The sequence below is a fragment of the Prionailurus bengalensis genome, chromosome F2 (genome assembly GCF_016509475.1).
Source record: "Prionailurus bengalensis isolate Pbe53 chromosome F2, Fcat_Pben_1.1_paternal_pri, whole genome shotgun sequence".
NCBI lineage: Eukaryota > Metazoa > Chordata > Mammalia > Carnivora > Felidae > Prionailurus > Prionailurus bengalensis.
This window is the reverse complement of record NC_057353.1, coordinates 72,305,566-72,327,608: the sequence shown is the minus strand read 5'-3', so window position 1 is coordinate 72,327,608 and position 22,043 is coordinate 72,305,566. Positions and strand designations below refer to the sequence as shown.

At 43.0% G+C, this 22,043-nt stretch overlaps 1 protein-coding gene and 1 non-coding gene across 5 annotated transcripts in view; one reads left to right on the top strand and one right to left on the bottom strand.

The window, feature by feature from the left end:
- ASAP1 (ArfGAP with SH3 domain, ankyrin repeat and PH domain 1) overlaps nucleotides 1-22,043 on the top strand; it is a 343,719-nt gene that overhangs the window by 247,761 nt on the left and 73,915 nt on the right. For all 4 annotated transcript variants that reach the window (XM_043601770.1, XM_043601772.1, XM_043601771.1 and 1 more), the window contains exons 8-11: nucleotides 5,202-5,331; nucleotides 6,577-6,662; nucleotides 17,049-17,124; nucleotides 18,498-18,584. In XM_043601770.1, the coding sequence (XP_043457705.1) occupies nucleotides 5,202-5,331; nucleotides 6,577-6,662; nucleotides 17,049-17,124; nucleotides 18,498-18,584 (379 nt within the window). The remainder of the gene's footprint in view (nucleotides 1-5,201; nucleotides 5,332-6,576; nucleotides 6,663-17,048; nucleotides 17,125-18,497; nucleotides 18,585-22,043) is intronic.
- TRNAQ-CUG lies at nucleotides 8,584-8,656 on the bottom strand. Its single transcript has one exon. It is a non-coding gene; the product is annotated as a tRNA-Gln (tRNA).

The window sequence follows — 22,043 nt, the reverse complement described above, 5'->3', positions numbered from 1 at the left end:
CCGTACGAGTCAGACCACCTTCCCTCGTTATTGCTACTCGAAGACATTTGTGTTACCGGGAGGTGTGGTGGGAGGAGAAGTATATTTAAAAGCACTTAATAAAAAAGGTTGGCTGTAAACTCGGATAGCTGTCACCGTGAGAGAATAAAAGCATTTCTGGAGACAGCAGTAACAGCAGAATGAAAACACCAACAAAAGAAAAACAAATCCGGGGTTAAATTTGTTTTTGCCGGACGACTTCTACAAATGCTTATGTAATAAATGCACTGTTGGAGACTTGCTGCCTTAGGAATGCTTTTACGCATTGATGGTTATAAATGCAGCTGAGAACAAAAGGGCTCTTCAAATGGTCAGTGATGGAGTGAACAGTATAGGCCGTCCTGTCTTTCTGTATGAAAACAGATCATCAGTGCTCACTCTTGTGAGCTAAGTGCTGCCCTGCCCAGAGGCAGCTTCACGCCCCGGGCTTGGAATAGAACTAAGTACATACAAAAGGGGCCGGAGTCCACAGAAGGGAGAAAAAACAAAACAAAACACCTTTGCTCTACACTTGTGGAATAGATCTCTTTTGTAGGACACGGGAATAAAACAAGGTACAGTATGTGCTTTGTCAGCTGAAATCCTACCAGTGTTGGGTAGTGGAACTGTATTTTTGGTATTTTATAAAAATACAGTTGGCACAAGACCTGGTGGTCAGTATTATGAATGTCCTGGAGCAGAAGCCATTCTAGAACGATCTAGGTGCCCTTCCTGGCGCTTTGCTCAACTGTATTCAGACTTGTCTGGTTGCTCACTAGTCTGTATTGTCCTCTGACTTCTGACCCCGGTGAGTGCAGTGACCATATCGTCCTCGCGTTTGGTGTTAATCTCCCCGTGCCTACCCCTAGCAGAACCTTGGGCACATAGCTCGTGCATAGGGAGTAGTTGCTGCAGGAATGAAAGAATTATCCAGACCTGGAAATGTGTGTCAGGATTCATCATTTAAGTGGGTCCTGATTTTAGGATTTCACCAAAAGATTGTTGTTTTATTTTTCTTTTTTAATAAACCTCTGTCGGAGCACCTGGGTGGCTCAGTCGGTTGAGCGTCCGACTTCGGCTCAGGTCGTGATCTCGCAGTTTGCGAGTTCGAGCCCCGCATCGGGCTCTGTGCTGACAGCTCAGAGCCTGGAGCCTGCTTCGGATTCTGTGTCTCCCTCTCTCGCTGCCCCTCCCCTGACTCACACTCTGTCTCTCTCTCCCTCTCAAAAATAAATAAACATTAAGAAATAAATTAATAAAAATTAAAAAATAAATAAATAAACCTCTATCAACAAATGATTTTCCTAAGATATGCTTCTTCCTCACGATGTATAGTGGTATAAGAAGAAAAAAAAACCCAAATGTTTCATTATTTGATGTGATAGGGCTCATTTGATTATGAATTACAGAAAACAAAACAACATACAAAAAAATAAAAGAAGTTAATTTATTAGCTTTGATAACCAGGAGGCTGGGCTGTGGTCTTCCATTTAGAACCCGGGAGGCAGTGAGGCATAATAGTTTAGACCACACACTGGGGAGTCAGAAACCATGGGAGAATCTCAGTGGTGCCACTTACCGGCTTTGTGACTTTGAGCCAAGATACTTAACTTTGATGATCCTCACCTGTAAAACCATAGAAGCGTTAACCACTTCTCAAGGCTTCTGTGAAGACAAGATAACATGTTGAAGTAATTGCCTGTTGACAGACATACAGTTAGCCAGTCAGTTGTTTCTAGCAAGTTTTTTAAACCATCAAATAATACTTGGTCAAAATAACACCCATACATAAAAGAAAGCATTAAACAGTGCTTGCAACGGTTAAGACGGACTCTGCATAGAATAGAAACTCCGATAATAATGGCTTCGACAAGAGTCTATCTGAGTAGAGCGTCTAGGGCAGACCAGGCACCGTTCACAGCATTTCTGTGTCACAGCACTGTAAGAATGTCCGTGCTGCCTTCCCAAGTCTGTGCTGCACCTGATAATGAGGATTCTTTTCCTAACGAGGAATGGGAGGAAGGGATCTTACGTAGGCAACGGACGTGCTTTCGTGGAAAGACACAGCGGCCCTCAGTCCCACCCCTCCTGTCCTCTGAGTCCCTCTCCTGTTCCCTGGCTGGTTCGTCTCTGTTCCTCTGTGTTCTCTTGCTGTTTCCTCCTGGTGCACCTGCTGTGCAGCCACAGCAGATGAGGGCTCAGCTCCCTCGCACAACCACCCCCCCGTGGCTTTCCCACCCCCATCCCTGTTCATCCAGTGTGGTTAATACAACAGTTTATGGATAAACCAGTTGTCAGTGTGAACAACTTCTGTGACTGTAAATATCCAGTGCCCATCAAATGGTGTCATAGTGGACTTTCTGTTCTCATCGTTCCATTTTCTGGTTTCCCTTAGGGAAATAATTGCCTCATTTCATCTGCCTCCTGCTGCTGGAAACGTTTGTGATCTTTTGTTATCTGTTAGAACTGACGACCGACACCTTCGAATGTTTCTGTTTAAAACAAAATAATAGTGTTTCTGTTTAGAACATACACTATGTATGTTGTAACAACGGTTATAGATCTGTTATCGTTAGGTTCTCTGGCAGTCCCGTCTGTTCTGTCCTGGAGATTCCCTCCAGAGCCCTTGCGCTCAGCAGCACAGCTGCCGTCCTGGGCTGCCCCTTCGTGGTAGCTCTCCTCCTCCCTCCTTCCTGGCATGGGCCCATATTTGGCTGGCACACCGCTTCCACTCGTTTCCAGGGAACGGCTCTCAAGGAGGGAAAATTCTCAGATTTTTCCATGTCCAGAAATATCTTCATTCTGCATCACACAGAATGAGAGTTGGGCTGAATATGAACCCTCTCATTTTATAATCATATTTGCTCCCATTTCTTTGTGTGGGGTTTGGGGAAGGGGTTCATTTATTTCCAGTTAGAAAATGTGAAAGTCTTTTTTTTTTTTTTTTAATGTTCTACAAAGTTTCTTCATTGACCTTCTCTTTGCAGTTTTTAGCTCTGTAGTTCCTAAAATGTTCCTTATCATTCCTCCCATCTGGTTTCTTTTCTGTTTATTCTCCTAAAAGGCTTCGCCATATAATGTTGGATTCTCTAGGTTGTTCTTATAATTTTTCTCTCTTTTCTGTTCTATTTGTCTATGTTCTGTTTTAGATTATTTTCAACCTTTTATTCTCACTGTTTCAGTCGACTTTTTTAAACCTTTTTTTTCAAGTTTTTAAAGAGGATGAGTGGGGGAGGGGCGGAGAGAGGGGGAGACACAGAATCCGAGGCGGGCTCCAGGCTCTGAGCTGTCAGCACAGAGCCCGACGTGGGGCTTGAACTCATGGACCGTGAGATCATGACCTGAGCTGAAGTCAGATGCCACCCAGGCATCCCACAGTCATCTTTTTTTTTTTAATGTTTTATTTATTTTTGAGAGAGAGAGAGAGAGAGCAGGTGATGGGGCAGAAAGAGAGAGAGACAGAGGATCCAAAGCAGGCTCTGGCCCAAAGTGGGCCTTGCACTGACCGCAGATGCAGGGCTCGAACTCACAAACTATGAGATCATGACCCGAGCCCAAGTCCGACACTTAGCCAACTGAGCCATCCAGGCACCCCTCAGTTGACTTTTTTAATTTGGCTATCATATTTTAAATTTCCAAAGCCCTTTCTCTAAGTTCATTGGGAGTTTTTGGTGGCCTTTGTATAGTTTCTTCTTCTTGTTTCATAGATACACTATTTTGCCTTTCTGAGGATTTGATTATATTTTATAAATAGTTTCTCTCGGGGCGCCTGGGTGGCGCAGTCGGTTAAGCGTCTGACTTCAGCCAGGTCATGATCTCGCGGTCTGTGAGTTCGAGCCCCGCGTCAGGCTCTGGGCTGATGGCTCAGAGCCTGGAGCCTGTTTCCGATTCTGTGTCTCCCTCTCTCTCTGCCCCTCCCCCAGTTCATGCTCTGTCTCTCTCTGTCCCAAAAATAAATAAACGTTGAAAAAAAATTAAAAAAAAAAAAAAGTTTCTCTCTTACTGCCCCTGGTTCTCTCACCACTGCGTACCCACTCCCTGACTTGTTATTTTGAACCCCTGCTTTCATTTTGGAGCCTTTCCTCAGTTACCTTATCATCTTTCACCACCCATTCATATTTCAGAGTAAAGCACCCAAAAGTTGATAGAAGGCTCCTGTACCTCAACAGGGCTTGTCAAGAATGCAGTGAGCTGCCTCCTTGGGTTTCAGGTGTTAGGATGTCAAGACAGCTTTTTTTTTTCAGGAGCCTTCTAAATGTCAACGTCAGAACTGTGTCTTCTGGTACCATTCGGCTCCCTGAGCCCCGTGTCCAGTGATGTATATGACGGCAGTCTGGAAGCAACAAAGGCCAGAGAGGGATTCCAAATTGTAGATTAGGACCTCTCCCATCCTTATTTTGTACAGGCCACTGCCAGATGATGGAATGATTAAAGTGTGTTATGGGGATATGGAAATGGCCCAGGTTTAGAAGAATATTGGAAATTACCTTTAACTACTTTTTTCAACGTTTTTTTTGTTTTGTTTTTTTGTTTTTTTTTTGTTTTTTTATTTTTTTTATTTTTGGGACAGAGAGAGACAGAGCATGAACGGGGGAGGGGCAGAGAGAGAGGAAGACACAGAATCGGAAACAGGCTCCAGGCTCTGAGCCATCAGCCCAGAGCCTGACGCGGGGCTCGAACTCCCGGACCGCGAGATCGTGACCTGGCTGAAGTCGGACGCTTAACCGACTGCGCCACCCAGGCGCCCCGCCTTTGACTACTTTTTGTGCATGCCCACCATGCGCTTTGATTGTCCTGAAATAATTCTCAGACTCTTAATCTGTTGGCAATCAGGATACACCTGAGGTCTCCAACTTTCTGATACTTTTTCATCGATGAGTAAAGTACTTTACCCAAGAGAAAAATCAACTGTCAGAATTTTTTCACGCAGACCAAAATGTGAGAGAATGTATAAGAATTCATCCATGTGTAAGATCAGACTTAAAAGGCAAGGTTTCCTAGGTGAAAATTTATACGATGTGTGTTCTCTTTGAATGTTACTTTCCATCAACGTTACCGCCTTAAGAGTTCCTGCTGCTTAACCTTTAGTAAGAAACAATCAGTGACTCTCGTTAAAGGGAAGACAAAAAGGAAAGACAGGAATGTTTGTTTTTGTTTTTAAATGATTGCATCTTTAATTACAGTACAAAAATTGAGAAGGAGAAGAGAGAGCACGCAAAGCAGCATGGAATGATCCGCACGGAGATCACGGGAGCCGAGATCGCAGAAGAAATGGAGAAGGAGAGACGCCTCTTCCAGCTCCAAATGTGCGAAGTAAGAACAGCTTTCGCGAGCATTTGCCTGGCGTTTGGTTAACTGTGATCTTTCCTGCTACTCAGCAGTTTTTCTGCTTAAATGCAGGCTGTTTGGTTATTAGAGGAGGGGACTGTTTCTTAAGGGTTCTCATCTCCGTTTTTCTCCAAGCCTTTTGGGATCCGCCATTTCACTGTTGTCTCGTATTTTGAGCCTTGGTCCTGTGGGGCTGTTTATGCCAAAACAGGATTCTTTGGTGAGAACTTTAATGTTGCTTGTGAGTGAGTGTGGAAAAAAACATCCGGTGAGGAGTAACACTGGTGAACATGAAGTCTTACTGATCCAGGTTAAGAGCATGCGTCTTTTTTAACCATGTGTCCAGTTGGAATGAAAGCTGAAATAAAGTAGTCATGAAGAAAGTCTGAGTTCATGAAAGAAATGTAATGAAAGCATGTTCCCTTAAACTTTGAGCAGTGGTTCTCAAACTGGGTTCCCAGCGAGCGCTGGTCCAACTTGACCTGGCGTCCTGCCATTCTGACGCTAACGTGTAACAGTTCCTTTATCAGTTTTCCAAAAATACTAAAACGGATAGAATTTTCTCAATTTTAAGTGTTTCTTTTTTTTTTAAGAAAATAGTCTTTTTTTCCTCCTCTTCAACCTTTTAGTTTCTTGAACCTGTCTGCTCGTAAGCACTTCTTTATAATAAAACAAGTAAAAAAAAGCAAACAATATCAACAGAAAGTCTTGGATACTGGTAAAAATCAGAGCTAGTAGTGTTCATTAACTGCTTGATTAATAACAGGTTATTGTAACGTTAATTTTTCTTATTCTTTCATTCTTGAGTACCAGAAACTCTTCCTAAAAGTTTCAGTACCTCACCACATATTCCATAAAGAGAGTGCAATTTTACTGATTTTCTGCCAAGAACGACCTGTCTTTCAGGTTTTGATCATGTGAACTCTAAGTTTGAGATCCACTGCACCAGGGGGATATAATCAAACATTCTAGAATGTTTTGCTGTGTTTGATTTCTGCTTGTATAGTAAACTAATCTGGAGTGTTTGTAAACCATTAACACTCTAATGAGGTCGTTTGTACACTCGTGACTGTGCCTGATCGTCATTCCCCAAATGAAACTCCCCCTGTCTGAAGGCAGCCAAGGTTCAGTAACTTGTGCAGATTCACGATCGGTATTCTGCTCCCCAGACCCAGGACTGGGAAACCCTGTCTGTAACAGTCAACATACAATTCTGTTTTATTTCCACAGTATCTCATTAAAGTTAATGAAATCAAGACCAAAAAGGGTGTGGACCTGCTGCAGAATCTTATAAAGTATTACCACGCTCAGTGCAAGTAAGTGGAACACGGCAGTCGTGATTGTTAGCCCCAGGAAGGACCCCCTTTACTTCTTTGCCTTTCTTATGTTCCTCTCTTTCTGCTTTTCATTTGGTCGCTGTATGTATCCACATAACCTTCCACAGCCACATGGTAGGAACTCGTATGATCTTTCCATCTTCGTTGTTTTCTGTAAATCAGTAACTCCTATCAGTGCAACTGTTTGGTTACTCAAAAATGCTGTCTTACTTACAAATCCTAACATTGGCCCTGCTCTGGCCACAGATCTGTATATCCCTGTCACTGCAGAGGCCTTCTCGGTGACCCCCTCCCGCTCCTCCCGTACTTGGCGTCTTACCTATTACTGGCTCATTTGTACCACATATACCTACTTGGATTTTTTTTTCATCATCCGAATTAGACGAAATTTATACCTTGGACATTAAGAATACTTTGCCTCTATGGGGCACCTGGGTGGCTCGGTCAGTTAAGCATCCAACTTCGGCCCAGGTCATGATCTCACGGTCCATGAGTTCGAGCCCCGCATCAGGCTCTGTGCTGACAGCTCAGAGCCTGGAGGCTGCTTCAGATTCTGTGTCTCCCTCTCTCTCTGCCCCTCCCCCACTGATGTGTGCATGCGTGCGCTCTCTCTTCTCTCTCTCTCTCTCTCTCTCTCGCTCTCTCTCAAATATAAACATTTTTTTAAAAAAGCTTTTTTTAAAAAGAATACTTAGCCTCCTTGAATTCCTGTGTAATTAGAGGTATGCTTTGAGAACGATCCATTGTTCTACACCAGCACCATTTTTGTTTATGAACATTGCATTTTTATTCTCTTTGAGATTCTCTGGCATTTCATTTGCTTATTTACTTCTTGTTGACTTACTGGATTAGCTTTCATGGTTTTCTCATAGAGTTTTATGTGAAAACATGCCCATTTTTTAATTTTTTTTTTAATAGTTATTTATTCTTGCGAGAGAGGGAGACAGAGCATGAGCAGGGGAGGGGCAGAGAGAAAGGGAGACACAGAATCGGAAGCAGGCTCCAGGCTCCAAGATGTCAACACAGAGCCTGATGCGGGGCTCGAACTCACAAACTGTGTGATTATGATTGGCACCAAAGTCAGACACTTAACCTACTGAGCCACCCAGGTGCCCCCCACTTTTTAATGTTCTAAGAACATCTTTGCATTCAACTGAGACATGTGGGGAAGTCAGCGTTAATACTGTGGGACACACACAAGGCGTGAGTCAGACAGAAAGATGAGTTCAGACCCTGGCTCCACAGCCTGATGACCATGTGACCTTCATCAGGTGCTTCTCTACACCTCAGGATCCTCGTCTGTCAGGTGGGACTGAGGTTCGTAGATGTGAGAATTAAATGAGAATAGTGCATGTGGGGCGCCTAGCCTGGTGCTGGCCACAGTGTATGTGCTGGCTGCTCTCAGGAGCCCAAGGGCTCCTGAAACCATGTCTGTGTGCACATATTGTACAGAATTGTTTCTCTTCAGGAAAAATTTTAATGATCAAATCGTTATTTACATAAATTTCCCTTGCTAACTTTTTCCTGCCCTTCAAAGCAAACTCTACCTTGTATAATGAATGGGTTTCACATATAAAAATAATCCATCGACGTGGAAACAATTTCATGTTTATAAGATAAAGTTTGCTTGTGGAAGCCTCACACAAAAGAACTGATTTAACCTTTGGCTTTGTAGCTCAGTGGGGCACATAGGAAACTTTGAAATGCGTTGTGGTGGCCCCTTATTTGAGTCTAGGGTCGAATTTTCACCTTTCAACAACTTGTTTTCCTAGAAACATACCATTGCTTTGCAACCTTAAGAAATAAGTGAGCTTCTCAGTGACAGTACTTGGGCAGCAAATCTGGGCATCTGATTTTAGAAATCTCTCTCTCTTTCCTTTTTTTTTTTTAGTAAGCTCTACACCCAGCATGGGGTTCGAACTCATGACCCTGAGATCCAGAGTCACATGCTCTACCAACTGAGCCAGCCAGGCGCCCCAGAAGTCTCATTTGATCTCACATTCTCTTAGTCTGTGCAGAAGGGTTTAACCTCCACTAACATGAGTTTTCCAAACTGTAAGATGTTTTGCAAACTACTTTTACAAGTAGTCGGTAAAGGTAGAAAGAAGAGCACTTCTGACCTATAGAGCTAACACATCCTCCCTTTATTCGGCCATTCCCGGCTGTTTCCCTTTCCAGAGCTATTTATCAATCTCCTGACAAAGGCCAGGAGCTTTGTAGGTTCTGGGGTACAAAGACGAAACAAGACTGTACCCTTAGGAGTTAATTGTCTGATACAGGAAGTAAGTTGGGACATCGTTATCACAGTGGGCCCAGGAAGGAACAGATGACATGGGCATTAGGAAAAGCGGAGACTTTCATCCAGGGGCACTGAGGAGAGCTCCTTGAAGGGGTGGTCGCGGTCGGGATTAGAGTTGGGGGATGGCTAGCATCCGGCCGTTGAAATCTGGGAGAAGAGTTCCCCCCCTCCCCCCCCACCTCCCACCGGGGGCAGAGAAAGATCAGCAGGAGGAAACCCTACACAGTAAAACCTTTGTGGGGAGAGGTATCCAAAAACATCAAGGAGTAAAGTGAGTTAGAATGGGATTCAGCCCTAGCTGCCTCATGGTTGAACCTCAAGAATGCCCACACAGCGAAAAGCCAGGGTAGTATTCTTTATTTAAAAAAAAAAAAAAAAAAAAAAAAAAATTTTAACGTTTATTTTAAAGACAGAGCGCAAGTGGGGGAGGGACAGAGAGAAAGAGAGACACAGAATCCAAAGCAGGCTCCAGGCTCTGAGCGGTCTTCACAGAGCCCGGTGCGGGGCTTGAACCAACGGACCGGACCGGAGATCATGACCCGAGCCGAGGTCGGAATCAGTTGGAATCAACCGGCTGAGCCACCGAGGAGTCCCAAGGGTAGTGTTCTTAGAAGAGACTCTTTTTCTTCCTTCAGGCAATCCCTCAAAAACCCTTAATAGACATATAATAGACTTGTAAAGCATCTCTACTTAACTCAGAGACCATGATTTCATATTCAAAGTACCTATTCCAGTTCCCCAAATGATGTTCAGTGCAAAGTCAGGTGGTGCCCCAAAGCGAATTTGCTTTTGTAGCACCTTGGATAGTCCAGCACCCCAGTGGGAATATGCAGCTGCTGTAATGGAAAAACAAAGGGAGCAGAAAAGAAGAGCTTGTGACTCTTTGCTAGCCATTTCAGCTCACCTGCACCATTCGCTCCTCACTTTCAGACACGAACATTGTGGGGAACATCCTGGTTTCGGGACAAATGCATTATCCTGCTGCTCACTCCTTTTCCCTAGCAAGTATCGTTATGATCTGTCTGTAGGATCACAAGCACTTACAAACATTCTTCTATTACCCTTAATTTAAAAATCATAACAGCTAACCTTCGTCGAAAGCAGTAGGGAAAGTGTCGCTCAGGAAGGATGAGTAACTTGCACAGAGGCACGTTCACTCATTCAGTAGATGCTCAGTAAACGTGTGTCAAAATGCGCAATAGAAAAGAAACCAAAGCAAAAACATAAGTAAATTGGACTTCAAAAGTGAAAGGTTTAGTGAGGGAACGGACACTATTAAGAAAACAAAAAGACAACCCACGGAATGGGAAGAAAATAGTTGCAAGTCATTTCTCCGATAAGGGTTGAGTATCCATAATATATAAAGAACTCTTACAGCTCAACAACAAAAATATAACCCAGTTTAAAAATGGGCACACAATTTGAATAGCCATTTCTCCAGAAAAGAGACACAGTGGCCAAAAGCACAAGAAAAAAGTCTCAACATCATCAGTCACTGGGGAAAATGCACATTAAAACCACAATGAGATACCACTTCGTACGCACTAGGGTGGCAGTATTTAAAAAACGATAGCGACGACAAAGTGGAAAATAGGTCTTGGTGAGACTGTGGAGAAGTTGGAGGCTTCAGGACACTGCGGAGAGATTTCCATCTCTCTAAACTGGTGCAGCTGCTTCAGAAGACAGCTCGACAGCGCCTGAGAACAGAAAGCGGAGGATTGTTTGGTGTCGCCGTCCCACTCCTAGGCATGTACCCAGGAGAATTAAAAACAAATATTTAAGCAAAAATGGGTTCATACATGTTTATGGCATCATTATTCACAATAGCCCAAACGTGGAAACACCCAAATATCCATCAACTGATGAACCGACAAACAAAATACTGTGTAGCAGCGCAATGGAGTATTATTCGGCCATAAAAGAGAATGAAGTATTCAGACCACGTAGGGAGATGTCACCAAAGAAACACGACTGCTGACTGACCAGCAAGATGGACCTGGGCACTCAGAGGCTCCTCACCCTCCCCAGTCCGTGGAATGTGGCCTCCCCACATGCCTTTACCACTCCCAAAGGCTGCCCCAAGGACATAGCCTCGAGATGGTGATGTGCTGTTGCAAATACCTGCATGGTGTATACATGACTGAGCACAGGTAGGGCCTCCTTGTAAACTTCCGAGATTTGGAGGCAGGTACAGGGATCCGGGCACCTTGCTGCCTCCCAAGACAATATGCGATGATAAGCTCCCTTCACTGTCACTAAAACTGCCGCCTACCAACCTGGAGTGGCCTGATGCTTTCTCGGGTCTCTCCCTGCCCTCTGATGACAGGGGCCACTTTCAGACCATACCCAGGAAGCTCCCAGGAGGGTTACAAATCCACATACGTGGTACAACATGGATGAACATCTCCAGCATTATTCTAAGGGAAAGAAGCCAGGCATGGAAGGCCACACATCATATGATTCCATTTAAATGAAATGTCCAAAAAGACAAGTCCACTGAGACAGAAAGCAGGTTATTGTTTGCTGGGGAAGGGAAGAATTGAGAATCACTGCTAACAGGAGCAGGTTTCCTTTTTGGGGTGATAGACATGTTCTGGACTCGGGTAGGGTGACAGTTGCACCACATTGTGAATATACTCAAAACTACTGCATTGTACACTTTGAAATGGTAAATTTCATGTTGCATGAATTTAACTCACTTTTTTTTAACACAGAAAACAGCAACAAAGCAAAAACAAAGATCCATGACCTCATGGAACTTATAATCAGGTGACAGAACCAAGTCTTGAACCCAGGTCTCTGTAACTCCAGAGTGCATGCTCTCAGTTGTCAGAAATCCGAATCTGGTAAGCCTGGACTCGGGCCTAGACATCTCTATTCCAAAGAATCTTTTTATGAGATACCAACATATCACTCTTGGCTCACTCTTTGAACTGTCAAGATGTATTTGTAGTTAATTAGTACTTACACTAATTTAAGTTTCTTCAGTACCACAGGACACACAAGGAATGTATCTAGGAGAAAATGTCACCCTGGGTAGCTGGAAATGAGTACCTAAAGCTTGGAAATAAGCTTTCAGGAGGGATTGATGGTTGATGTGTTTAAGAAGTCGCTTATTTTTGTTTTGTTTGTTTTATAATTTGATTTGTTTTAAAGAACCATATGCTCTATGATACTACAGGACATCCTGACTTCTTTTGAAAATAATATTACTGTCTCTGAGCATTTCAGCCTTTGGCCAAATGCTTTCTAAGCCGAGCAGAATGTGTGATGGGGGTAGCAGACACTCCTATCTCTATTTCTTTTAAATTAAGTTAGGGGCGCCTGGGTGGCTCAGTAGGTTAAGCGTCCGACTTCAGCTCAGGTCACGATCTCGCGGTCCGTGGGTTCGAGCCCCGCGTCGGGCTCTGTGCTGATGGCTCGGAGCCTGGAGCCTGTTTCCGATTCTGTGTCTCCCTCTTTCTCTGACCCTCCCCTGTTCATGCTCTCTTTCTGTCTCAAAAATAAATAAATGTTAAAAAAAAATTTTTTTTAATTAAGTTAAAAGCAGAGAGAACATAGTGTCTCCCTTTCCCATCATTGTTTGGACAAAATAAGCAGAGTAAGAAGTGAAGTTGGTAGCAACTTTCTCAGGCTAGAGAAGTCTCTGCCTCGCTCACAGGAGGGTGTGTTCTGCCCGGTGGATGGGGGACTGTGTTCAGTGTTCATGAGCTGGCACTCTGCAGCGATGGGTGTGTGACAGCCTGTCAGGATAAATGGGGGGGTCCTTCTGACTTTCCTTTGGCATCTTATATTTTTCTAGCACTCTGTGTCATTAAACTATGGTCCTGTTTCTTTCAAGCTGCTTATTTAAAAAGTGAAGCCAATGCAGCTGTGTCCCTAAGGTCAGAGAAGTGATGAGGCTCATTTTGCTGGCCTGTGGCCATCGTGTATTGAACTGTTTCTCTGTGCCTGGCGTTTTAAGAACATTATTGCGGTGCTCACAAGAACTCTCCCAAGGTACATATGATTATCTCCATTTCCTGTATGAGGACACAGAGATGCAGGGATTCAGAGATTATGCTGTTACTCAGTGGATTTAGACCCGGATCAGCCTGATTTGTTTAACTACCTGTGCTCCAAAGATAGGAAAATTTACACTCAAATCCCAACTCTGCACTTAATGACCAGATGACCCTTGTTAAGCAGCTTGACCTCTCTTGGCCTCAGTTATTTTGTCTGTTACAGGTTAATAATAATAATTATCTACTTTGTTGGCCTCTAATGAGACTTGAAAGGGGATACTTAATTGTCCTAATAGTGAGTGACTGACACAGAGTAAATACTCAATTATGTGCCAACTGCCATTATTATTATTACTGTTAATCATCGTGTTTTCCAGAGATCTCATTATATTTCAGTAATTTACAGAGAAAGTGGCCAAGGGACTAGTGGGATGTCAGAGAGGTAATTTCGCCTTCTACCAGGAAGGCTCACATGTTTAAGTTGAGTGACAGGTAATCAGAACTGACACTTGTGCTTCATTTTCCAATTAACAAAACACTTTTATGTGTAGTAGTTCATCCGGTACTCCTGGAAGCCAGAAAACGTCCCGCCTTTGGAGACGATCAGACTCATTTTCAGACAGGGTCAGTAACCTGCCCAGGGTTCCACATACCGCGAGACTTAGAGCCAGAATATGATCTGCTTTTGACTCTGAAGTTCACGCATTTCCAGGAACCAGAGCCAGCTGAAGTGGAGGAAGGAAATGGGACACAGAAGCCAGCTGCCCCCAGTGAGATGTTGTGGCAGGTGACGTGGGACTGTGACACGGAGCCCACCCAGCTCACAGCTGAGACACAGAGGGGAGGGGTCACCAGAGAGGGGACAGTTGACAGCACGTTGGCCATTGCTTACTCATGACTGTGTGTCTAACATCAGGACCATTTTGTCCTCCCTGCCACCTGTCCCCTGCATCCTGCTCCGGTTTCTCACCAAAAACCAGAAGTCAGCGCTAAAATAACTTTCTGCGAGGGGCTCAGCTCAGCCTTCCAGACTAAATGTCAGGGGGTTTTTCTATAATTTTTTTTTTTTTTTTTTTTTTTTTGCCTAAGATCTCATCTTTTTTAGAAAATAATTAGCAAATGAAGTTAACAAAAAAGAAAACCTAAAATCTCAGATTACTGGGTTTGTGTATATGACTTACTTACAAAAATTGGATCCTATTATAGATTAAAATGATTTCTCATTATATTGACTTTTCTGAGTCTTTGTTCATAATGTTCTGAAGAATCCAAGTTCAAAAAGCAGACTTTTTGGGGTGTTCCTGCAGCCTTAGAAGTAGTAGGGATTTGTCCCCCTTCCAGCTTGCTTTCACTGCTGATAAATAACTTTATCATTTCATTTTTATCAGCGCCATCTCAGACTAAAACAGTGTCCTCCCTCTTCTTAAAATGTGTGTGTTTTATAATTTTCCCATGTGCTGTTCAAATCTGAGTTTGTTTTTTCAGTTTGTCCAGAAGAACTTTCTGCCATGATGAAAATGGTGATACTCTTTACTGTCTAACATAGTACCCACTGGCCACGTGTGGCTGCTGCACACTTGAAGTGTGGCTACTGAGACTTCAGGAACTGAATTTTAAATTTATTGAACTTTCATTAAATTAGCTGCTAGTGACTATCCCATTGCAAAACCCACTCTACAGCATTGTCATTTAAACTCGCCTTTAAAAAAAGATGGTAATTAAATTCCTTTCACGTTGAGTGAAAATGAGACACTTTTACAAACATATCTGTGACCAGTCTGTATCCTTCTGGGAAGGACATGACTCATGATAAACCCACGCAGCTCCAGGAAAGAAAGCTAACATGTGCTGAGCACATCCTAACTTTGCAGCGCTTTGTGGAAGGATTTCATATGTGTTATCTACCCACTGAATACAGGTAACACGAGGAGAAGTTAAGTGACTCACCAGGGTCCCACCCCAAGTAAATCCTTGAGCCGATTTTGGGCGCTAATCCTCTGACCGTAAGGCTCTTGCTTTTTCTGTTGTAGGGAGTTCTGACAGCATCCACCTTACACTGATGTGTTCTGCCTTCACACACTTTCTCCAGAAATTATCTAAGTATCAGAGGTCAGAACTGGTTTTGCTGTGATTAACTTTGTAGCCGTACAAAGTTAATGCCTCCTTGACAAACACTTTTTCCTGAATGTAGATGATGCTGGTTCAGGTTGATGTTCATGAATAGCCTTCTCTGGACAACATGCCCGGCTCCTCTAAAGCTAGCATTCGGCCTGGGCATAGCCAGTATTGGAAAATGCCATCCCCTGGGCAGGCAAGACAAGGGAGGCAGCAACTGAGCTGAGCCACAGTAGAAGTGGAGTGGGGAAGGGCATTTCAGCAGGGAAACAGCATACACAAAGGCCGGGGGAGTTGCTGGAAAAAAATGTAACATGGCTAGAGTTCATATTTTGTAAAGGAAAGTGGTAGGAGATAAAACTGACAAGATGTTCAGGGGCCAGTATATAAATGTTATTCAGTTCTCTACCGAGAAGTTTAACTTTCATCCCGACAAGCAGTGGTGAACAGTCAAATGGCAGAAGAGGAGAATTTACATGTAGGTCTCCAGTTGCATGGTTAACCAGAACGCTCTCCTTTCTCCCATCCCTGTTGCCAAAGGCTTTCTGAAGATCATATTTCCCTTCCTTATTTTAGTAAGGGTTCTCAGCTGAATATGTCAACCTTAAAATTTTTTGGAACATGTAGGATTTCGGTAATCGCTGTTGGAGGGCCAGTTCTGGTACCGATATATATACATCCCAAGATGTGCCCTAAAACTTCTTGGTCGTGCTTATTCTTAGTCACTCACTGAGCATCTGCTTGGTGTTGGGCCCACTGCGTTCCAGAGATGAGACAGTCCTCATCCTCAAGGACCTCATTCTTTGGTGGGGAGACAGCAACAGATGAAGCGTAGGGAGAAATAACCTGCTGTGGGGCAGGGTTAGAGAAGCCTCCAAGAAGGGAAAGAAAATTCTAAACACTGAAACAAGTGGGGCTCCTCAGTGGAGGCGTCAGACAAGAAATCTCTTCGCTTGGTAGTCATGAGCAAGGGCGTCAGGATCAGAACCTGGCCCCGAATCCCCGTTTGGCCACTTAACTAGTTGTGTGAGCAAGTCAGGGACTCAGCCTGTGCCTCCATTTATCCTCTGAAATGGAGATGAGATTGAAGTGCTTGTGAACTCCTTGGGGTTGTTGTAGGGAGTTGTCGAAATAACACCCGAAACGCACGGCATGCTGAGCTCGTGAATGCGCGTAACATGTCAATGCTGATTATTATTCAGGGTGTGGTGGTGCCAGTCTGGTTGTGCCCAGGGCAGGATGCCATCAATCCAACTTCCTGGATTTCAAGCATGCACCCAGGGGTCTTTGGGGAACTGAAAGATGTCCAGCTTTCCTGAGACCTTTGTTTCTAGAAAAGTCCCTCTTCTCCTTACAACATCTAATTCATCCTCATGATATTCCACTGGTTAATGTGTGTGTCTCTCTCTCTTTTGAATTCAAATATGGCACAACCAGGAAGAATGGTTCTATGAATAGATGGGAATGCACACGAAATCACTGTGTTGGGACCACAGCTATAATTCACAAGGTCTATGTGATAGCTGCGAGCACATGTCAGATGGTGCCCATGACCTGTTTGTCGGTGCATCTTTGTAAAATACTGAAATTCATTTATAAGTGTTTTCTGTAGGGGCGCCTGGATGGCTCAGTTGGCTAAGCATCTGACTCTTGATTTTGGCTCAGGTCATGATCTCACGGTTCATGAGATCGAGCCCCACATCAGGCTCTGCACTGACAGTACAAGCCTGCTTGGGAATCTGTCTCTCCCTCTCTCTCTGCCCCTCCCCAGCTTGTGCGCACGTGCTCTCTCTTTCTCCTTCTCTCTCTCAAAGAATAAATAAACTTTAAAAACAGTGTTTTGTGTAACTTATGTGGGCAGAGAGTAAATATATTTAGGTTTTTCAGGTGACTAGGGTTTATTTCTTTTTTCTACTTCTGGTAAATTTGTGGTGTTCTCCATCATAGTTTCTTTCAAGATGGCTTGAAAACGGCTGATAAATTGAAACAGTACATTGAAAAACTGGCTGCTGATTTATATAATGTAAGTATTTTATAAAATACATGCATTTTAAGTTGCTTTTGTAGCTAAACATCAGGAAATTTGAAATCTGTAGTAGAAGAACTTTAAAGAAGCAAGAGTAAGTGATGTGTCTGTGTAAACCTAACAGTTTAACCACAAAGTTGTTAGTGGTCAGATATCCTAGAGTATGTTTTTGAGGCATAGGAAAAGCAGGGATATGTAACCAGTGGTTCTAGAAGGCTCTCCCTTTGGGGGCCTGTAGCATCATCCCACGTGAGTGCCCTGCAGTCAGTGTTGCAGATGTTTTGCCTCCAGAAGGACAGAACTTAAGACTGTCTCACAGTAGGCACATTTATGATTTTTTTTTATTTGCTTGTTCCGTATTTTCTCTCTTTTGTCTGATACCTAGGTTTCACTTTTGTAATAAAATCACAAAAACCTCTTTGAGAAAAAACTAAGTGCAGGAGTAGAAATGGCCAGTGTGTTCCCCATAAACCACTTGGCACTAAATAATATGAAAAGTGTATTTTTTTATGAGTACAACCCACGTCTGTTGAAGTAAGGTTTCAGAGTTACAAATAATACCTTAGATTTGTATGTAACTTTACACAAAGCTGTGTATTTTTTCCAATTGTCTTTTTTTTTTTTTTTTTTTTTTATGTTTACTTATTTTTGAGAGAGAGGGAGACAGCACGAGCTGGGAAGGGGTAGAGAGAGAGGGAGACACACAATGCAAAAAGCAGGGTCCAGGCTCTGAGCTGTCAGCACATAGCCCGATGCAGGGCTCGAATCCACGAACCATGACATGACTTGAGCCGAAGTGAGACGCGTAACTGGCTGAGCCACCCAGGCACCCCTCCGATTGTCTTTTAATAGTTAACATGGTTCAGGTTGCAGTAAGTTCCAGCTGATTAAAAAAAGTACCACCAGTTCCTTACCCGAGGGCAAAGGGTAAACTTTCATATATACATTAGTCCATTAGGTTCTGGTCCTTTTTAACATGTTCTTCTGACCCATTTAATCACGTCCTGGTATTCCTGCTACCACCCTTTGAAAAACCAGAAGCAAGTGACTCAATGTTATTTCTTAACTTTGTTTGAAATGGTACTTCAGATTTAATTGTCTTGCCTAGATGTATTATTTAATGAGAAAGCATGGTGCATATTCACTAATTTTAAAACTCACTGATACTTTCATAAGATGAGAAGATTCTGCCTTTCATATAAAAAATGAGTTCGTAAAAAAAGAAAAAAAATGAGTTCGTGTCAAAAAGTTTAATGAGGAAATCAACTCCGTAATTGAACTGTTTAATGACTGGTGTATATTTGGATGAATTAAACCCTGCTCATAAATGTATAAAGATACGTGATAAAAGTCATGTTTTTCTGTCACAGATAAAACAGACCCAGGATGAAGAAAAGAAACAGCTAACTGCACTCCGAGACTTAATAAAATCCTCTCTTCAACTTGATCAGAAAGAAGTAGGTGGTCTAGATGTTTCCAGCAGGGTTTCCAGTGTAAGTGAGGTAGCCTGGGATGGCCTTTTCGGGTTTCCTGATCTGCAAAACAGGCATGTCGGCAGCCTCCTGCCACCATGGTTGTGGGGACACATGAGATAGAAGATACAAGTGTAGCCCTACCGCATCGCCCATGTAACAGCTGTGCTTTATCTCCTTGCCCTCCTCAGACAGAAGATGTTCTTAACGCCCAGGCTGCAGTTCCATGGCCCCTGGGTTTGCCATTCTGGCTTTGCAGACGTGTAATTCAGAAGTGGTGCATCGTCTCCGGGTGAAGTGCACACCCCCATGCTCTGTAGATCGCCTCTGTCTTTCCTGGGCAGCCAGAGGGAGGCGGACGCAGAATCCCATAGTAGAGAGCAAGCAGTGTTAATGCCACAAGAGACCTTCCAGGGAGTGGCTGTCAGCAGAGAGGGGACTCCGAGTTGAAAACTGCCTGGCGTAGTCGGCAGGCTACAGACAGTTTGGGGCAAGGAGGGCGGAAAATTGAGAGAGGGGGTTTCCAAGGTGGAAACTCAGGCCTAATTACGGACGACCTTGGACGCACGCAACAGGGTGTGGACTTCATGCTAAGGGTAAGCTAAATAGTGAGCACCGTTTGTTACCTAGGGGAGGGTTAAAATGTGCCTGTTTATATTATGAAATGACCATGCATTGAATTTAAGTGCAGTTTCTCAATGCAATATTTAATAATAATCATGTAATATATAGCATTTTTTATATTGTCATTTCCTCGTGATATCACCTCACAACAGCAAACTGTACATTCCTAAAATTTCTGAAGGGGTTCATGAGTCCAAAACAAAAACAAGGCAGCCCCCCTCAAACGTGGAAGCAACACTAACCCGTGAAAGCAACCCCAAAGGAAGATTCTCTTTACTGAGAGAATATAGTCCTCTGGGGTTTCATCAGGTGAGAGAAGTCCACAGCCTGTGACCCTGGGCACCTGCCACCCCGTGGAAATGGGCATCAGTGGCCAGGAAGGCGTGTGTGTGTTCCATGTACCTGTGTTGTCCTCAGCTAGCACCTGTACCTGTGTTTCCTGGCCTCTTTTGAAGGTGCTTCTTACTGGCATACAAATCCTAGGAGACACGTCTCCTTGAATGATTTCTCCATGTTAAAGCAACAGAAAGACGTAAATGGAGGAGGGGTAGGAGGTAGATTGCTATTTAGGGAGAAAACTGCAAGTGTTTGTACTTTCCGAAATGCACTTAACCTCTTCCTAACTTTGCTTTGTTGTATAGGATTACTTCCTTCCTGTATGTGGGAGCTTTCGGGGGTGGGAGACAAAGAACTATCTCAGTCCCTTTTTGTCTCGCATAGAGATTGATGTATTCTGCTCACGGCGGCTAAAGAACAAAGTTCATATAAGCCAAAGGAGTGTGTACGTGACGAAATGCACGTGATTTGATTTAACGCCACTCCAAATGAATAAATGATGAGTGTTCATTAGCCCCATGTCCAGAGTATTTTACAAGTCAGATTGATCTTTCACAGCATGCCTATCCTATTCTCATGCTGTTATTGTCTCTCACTGCAAAAATAACTTTAGAAGGTAATGATTTTTAATGACTCAAATAAGAAAGGAGGACCATCTACCATCGAGTTCTTTCCATAGCACTACTATTCGAGAAGAGTGTAAACTGATCTGATAAAGGACCTGAGAAATTAAAAGCACCCAGCAAATTATTTCACCTCTTTGCCCCCACCAGGTTCTAACTTGACTCTTTTAAAGGAAGCTCCAAGAATCTGAGCTGTAAATAGGATCCCCAGATTTTTGGCGGACTTGTTTTTTCTTGTCAAAAGGGAAATTCTTCATTGACTTCTGGCAGATGTTCTATGAAATTAGTTATCTTAAGTTTTGATAGTAGCCTAACTTCCCAAGAGAACTGCTTGCTCCACAACTATCTTTAGGGTTGAAAATATCTTATTTTTAATAATGATACCCATAAATCTTTCTCCAAATTCCAGCGTTTTGAGTCTCTCTCGCTAGCCCATGATAGTGTGGTTTGCAAGGTGTTTGACAGATTCTGTGTTTGGCTCATCTCTCCCTCCACACTGTCTGGCACCCAAAAGCTACTCAGTAAGTCTTTACTAAGGTGAAACAGAAGGGAACCTTGGCCCACTCCATGTATCCCTTCCATGAGAGATACGAAGCCTCGTAGTAGAGGTTAGTTTTACGTTGGATACCACAAACATCTATAACCGCTTCCAGTTTAAATCAATGAGTAACCGCTTCCAGTTTAAAAAGATTTGAGATTTTACTCCTTAATAATGCATTTTATATGTTAATACAGTTTTCTAATAAGAAAGTAAGGTGATTTGTCTGTACTGCTAATAGAGAGTAGGTAATTGAACTAAAAAAAAAAAAAATCACCATAGTTTCCATTTCTTGGCTCCCATTGTGAAATTTCCCCATGGTTTTAAGTTCATCGTGTAAAGTTTAGTTTTGTATTTTTTGTCCGAATGGATTTCTCACTCGTATTTCTCTTTCCTGAATACACGTTGATTTTTATTATGCTGTCAAAGGATTCAGGACCTGATTCATTCCTTCCGTCGCGTCTTGCTTTGTTAATTATTATGGGTGTTAATGCTCCACGATTTATTTTCGTAAAAAAGAAAAACCTCTTTTCATTTATCTAGACACCCTGCAAAAGCAAGCTAAATGGCCATCATTTGTCAGAGTGCAGAAATAATCATTTGTGGAACTACCTTAAGCCTTAGAACTCATTAGTAGTTAATGTAGGGTTGTCCATGCTAGACTTCTGAAATGAATGGCTTCCTTCCTGCTCAGCTTAATGGAATAGGCTTCCGAGGTCAGAGCCTGGAGATCAGCCACTTTATTCACCTATAAAAGCATATTTGCCCGATGTAGAGCAAAGCCCATTCAGCTCGTTATTCAGACTGTAAAGTTTATTTAGGCTAGTCATAAATGTATGTAAGGAACGTCTTAGAGGCAAATTTAGAATATAATAATTTTCATAAGTTATTAGCATACAGATCCTTGCTTAAAAAAAGAGAAGTACTCTTATTTTTAAAGCTTGTTTTATTTTAAGGATTAGCAAACTGGCTGTCAGAGATGCATAGTTTTAAAGCGTTCGGACAGACCTAGGAATTCCGTGGGCAGACACACAGCAGTTTAGTTCAGTGGAAAGCGTTCTGAGGAAGAGAGTTATTCTTTTAATAAGAATTTTTATCCAGGGAGATTTCACGTTTTGTTTTAAATGTTCTGGGGAGGTATAGATGTGACAAAGATCCCTGACTCCAGATCCACAGTTAAGTGGTTTTCACATGATGTCATTGGGTAGAAGCAGAGAGATCCTAGGATTTCATTTATCAGCCTGCCCTTGTTTTCGCCCATGCCTCCATTCTCTACCACCCCATCTAATTTCCCATCCTGATTGTTCTTTTTATTACGGACAC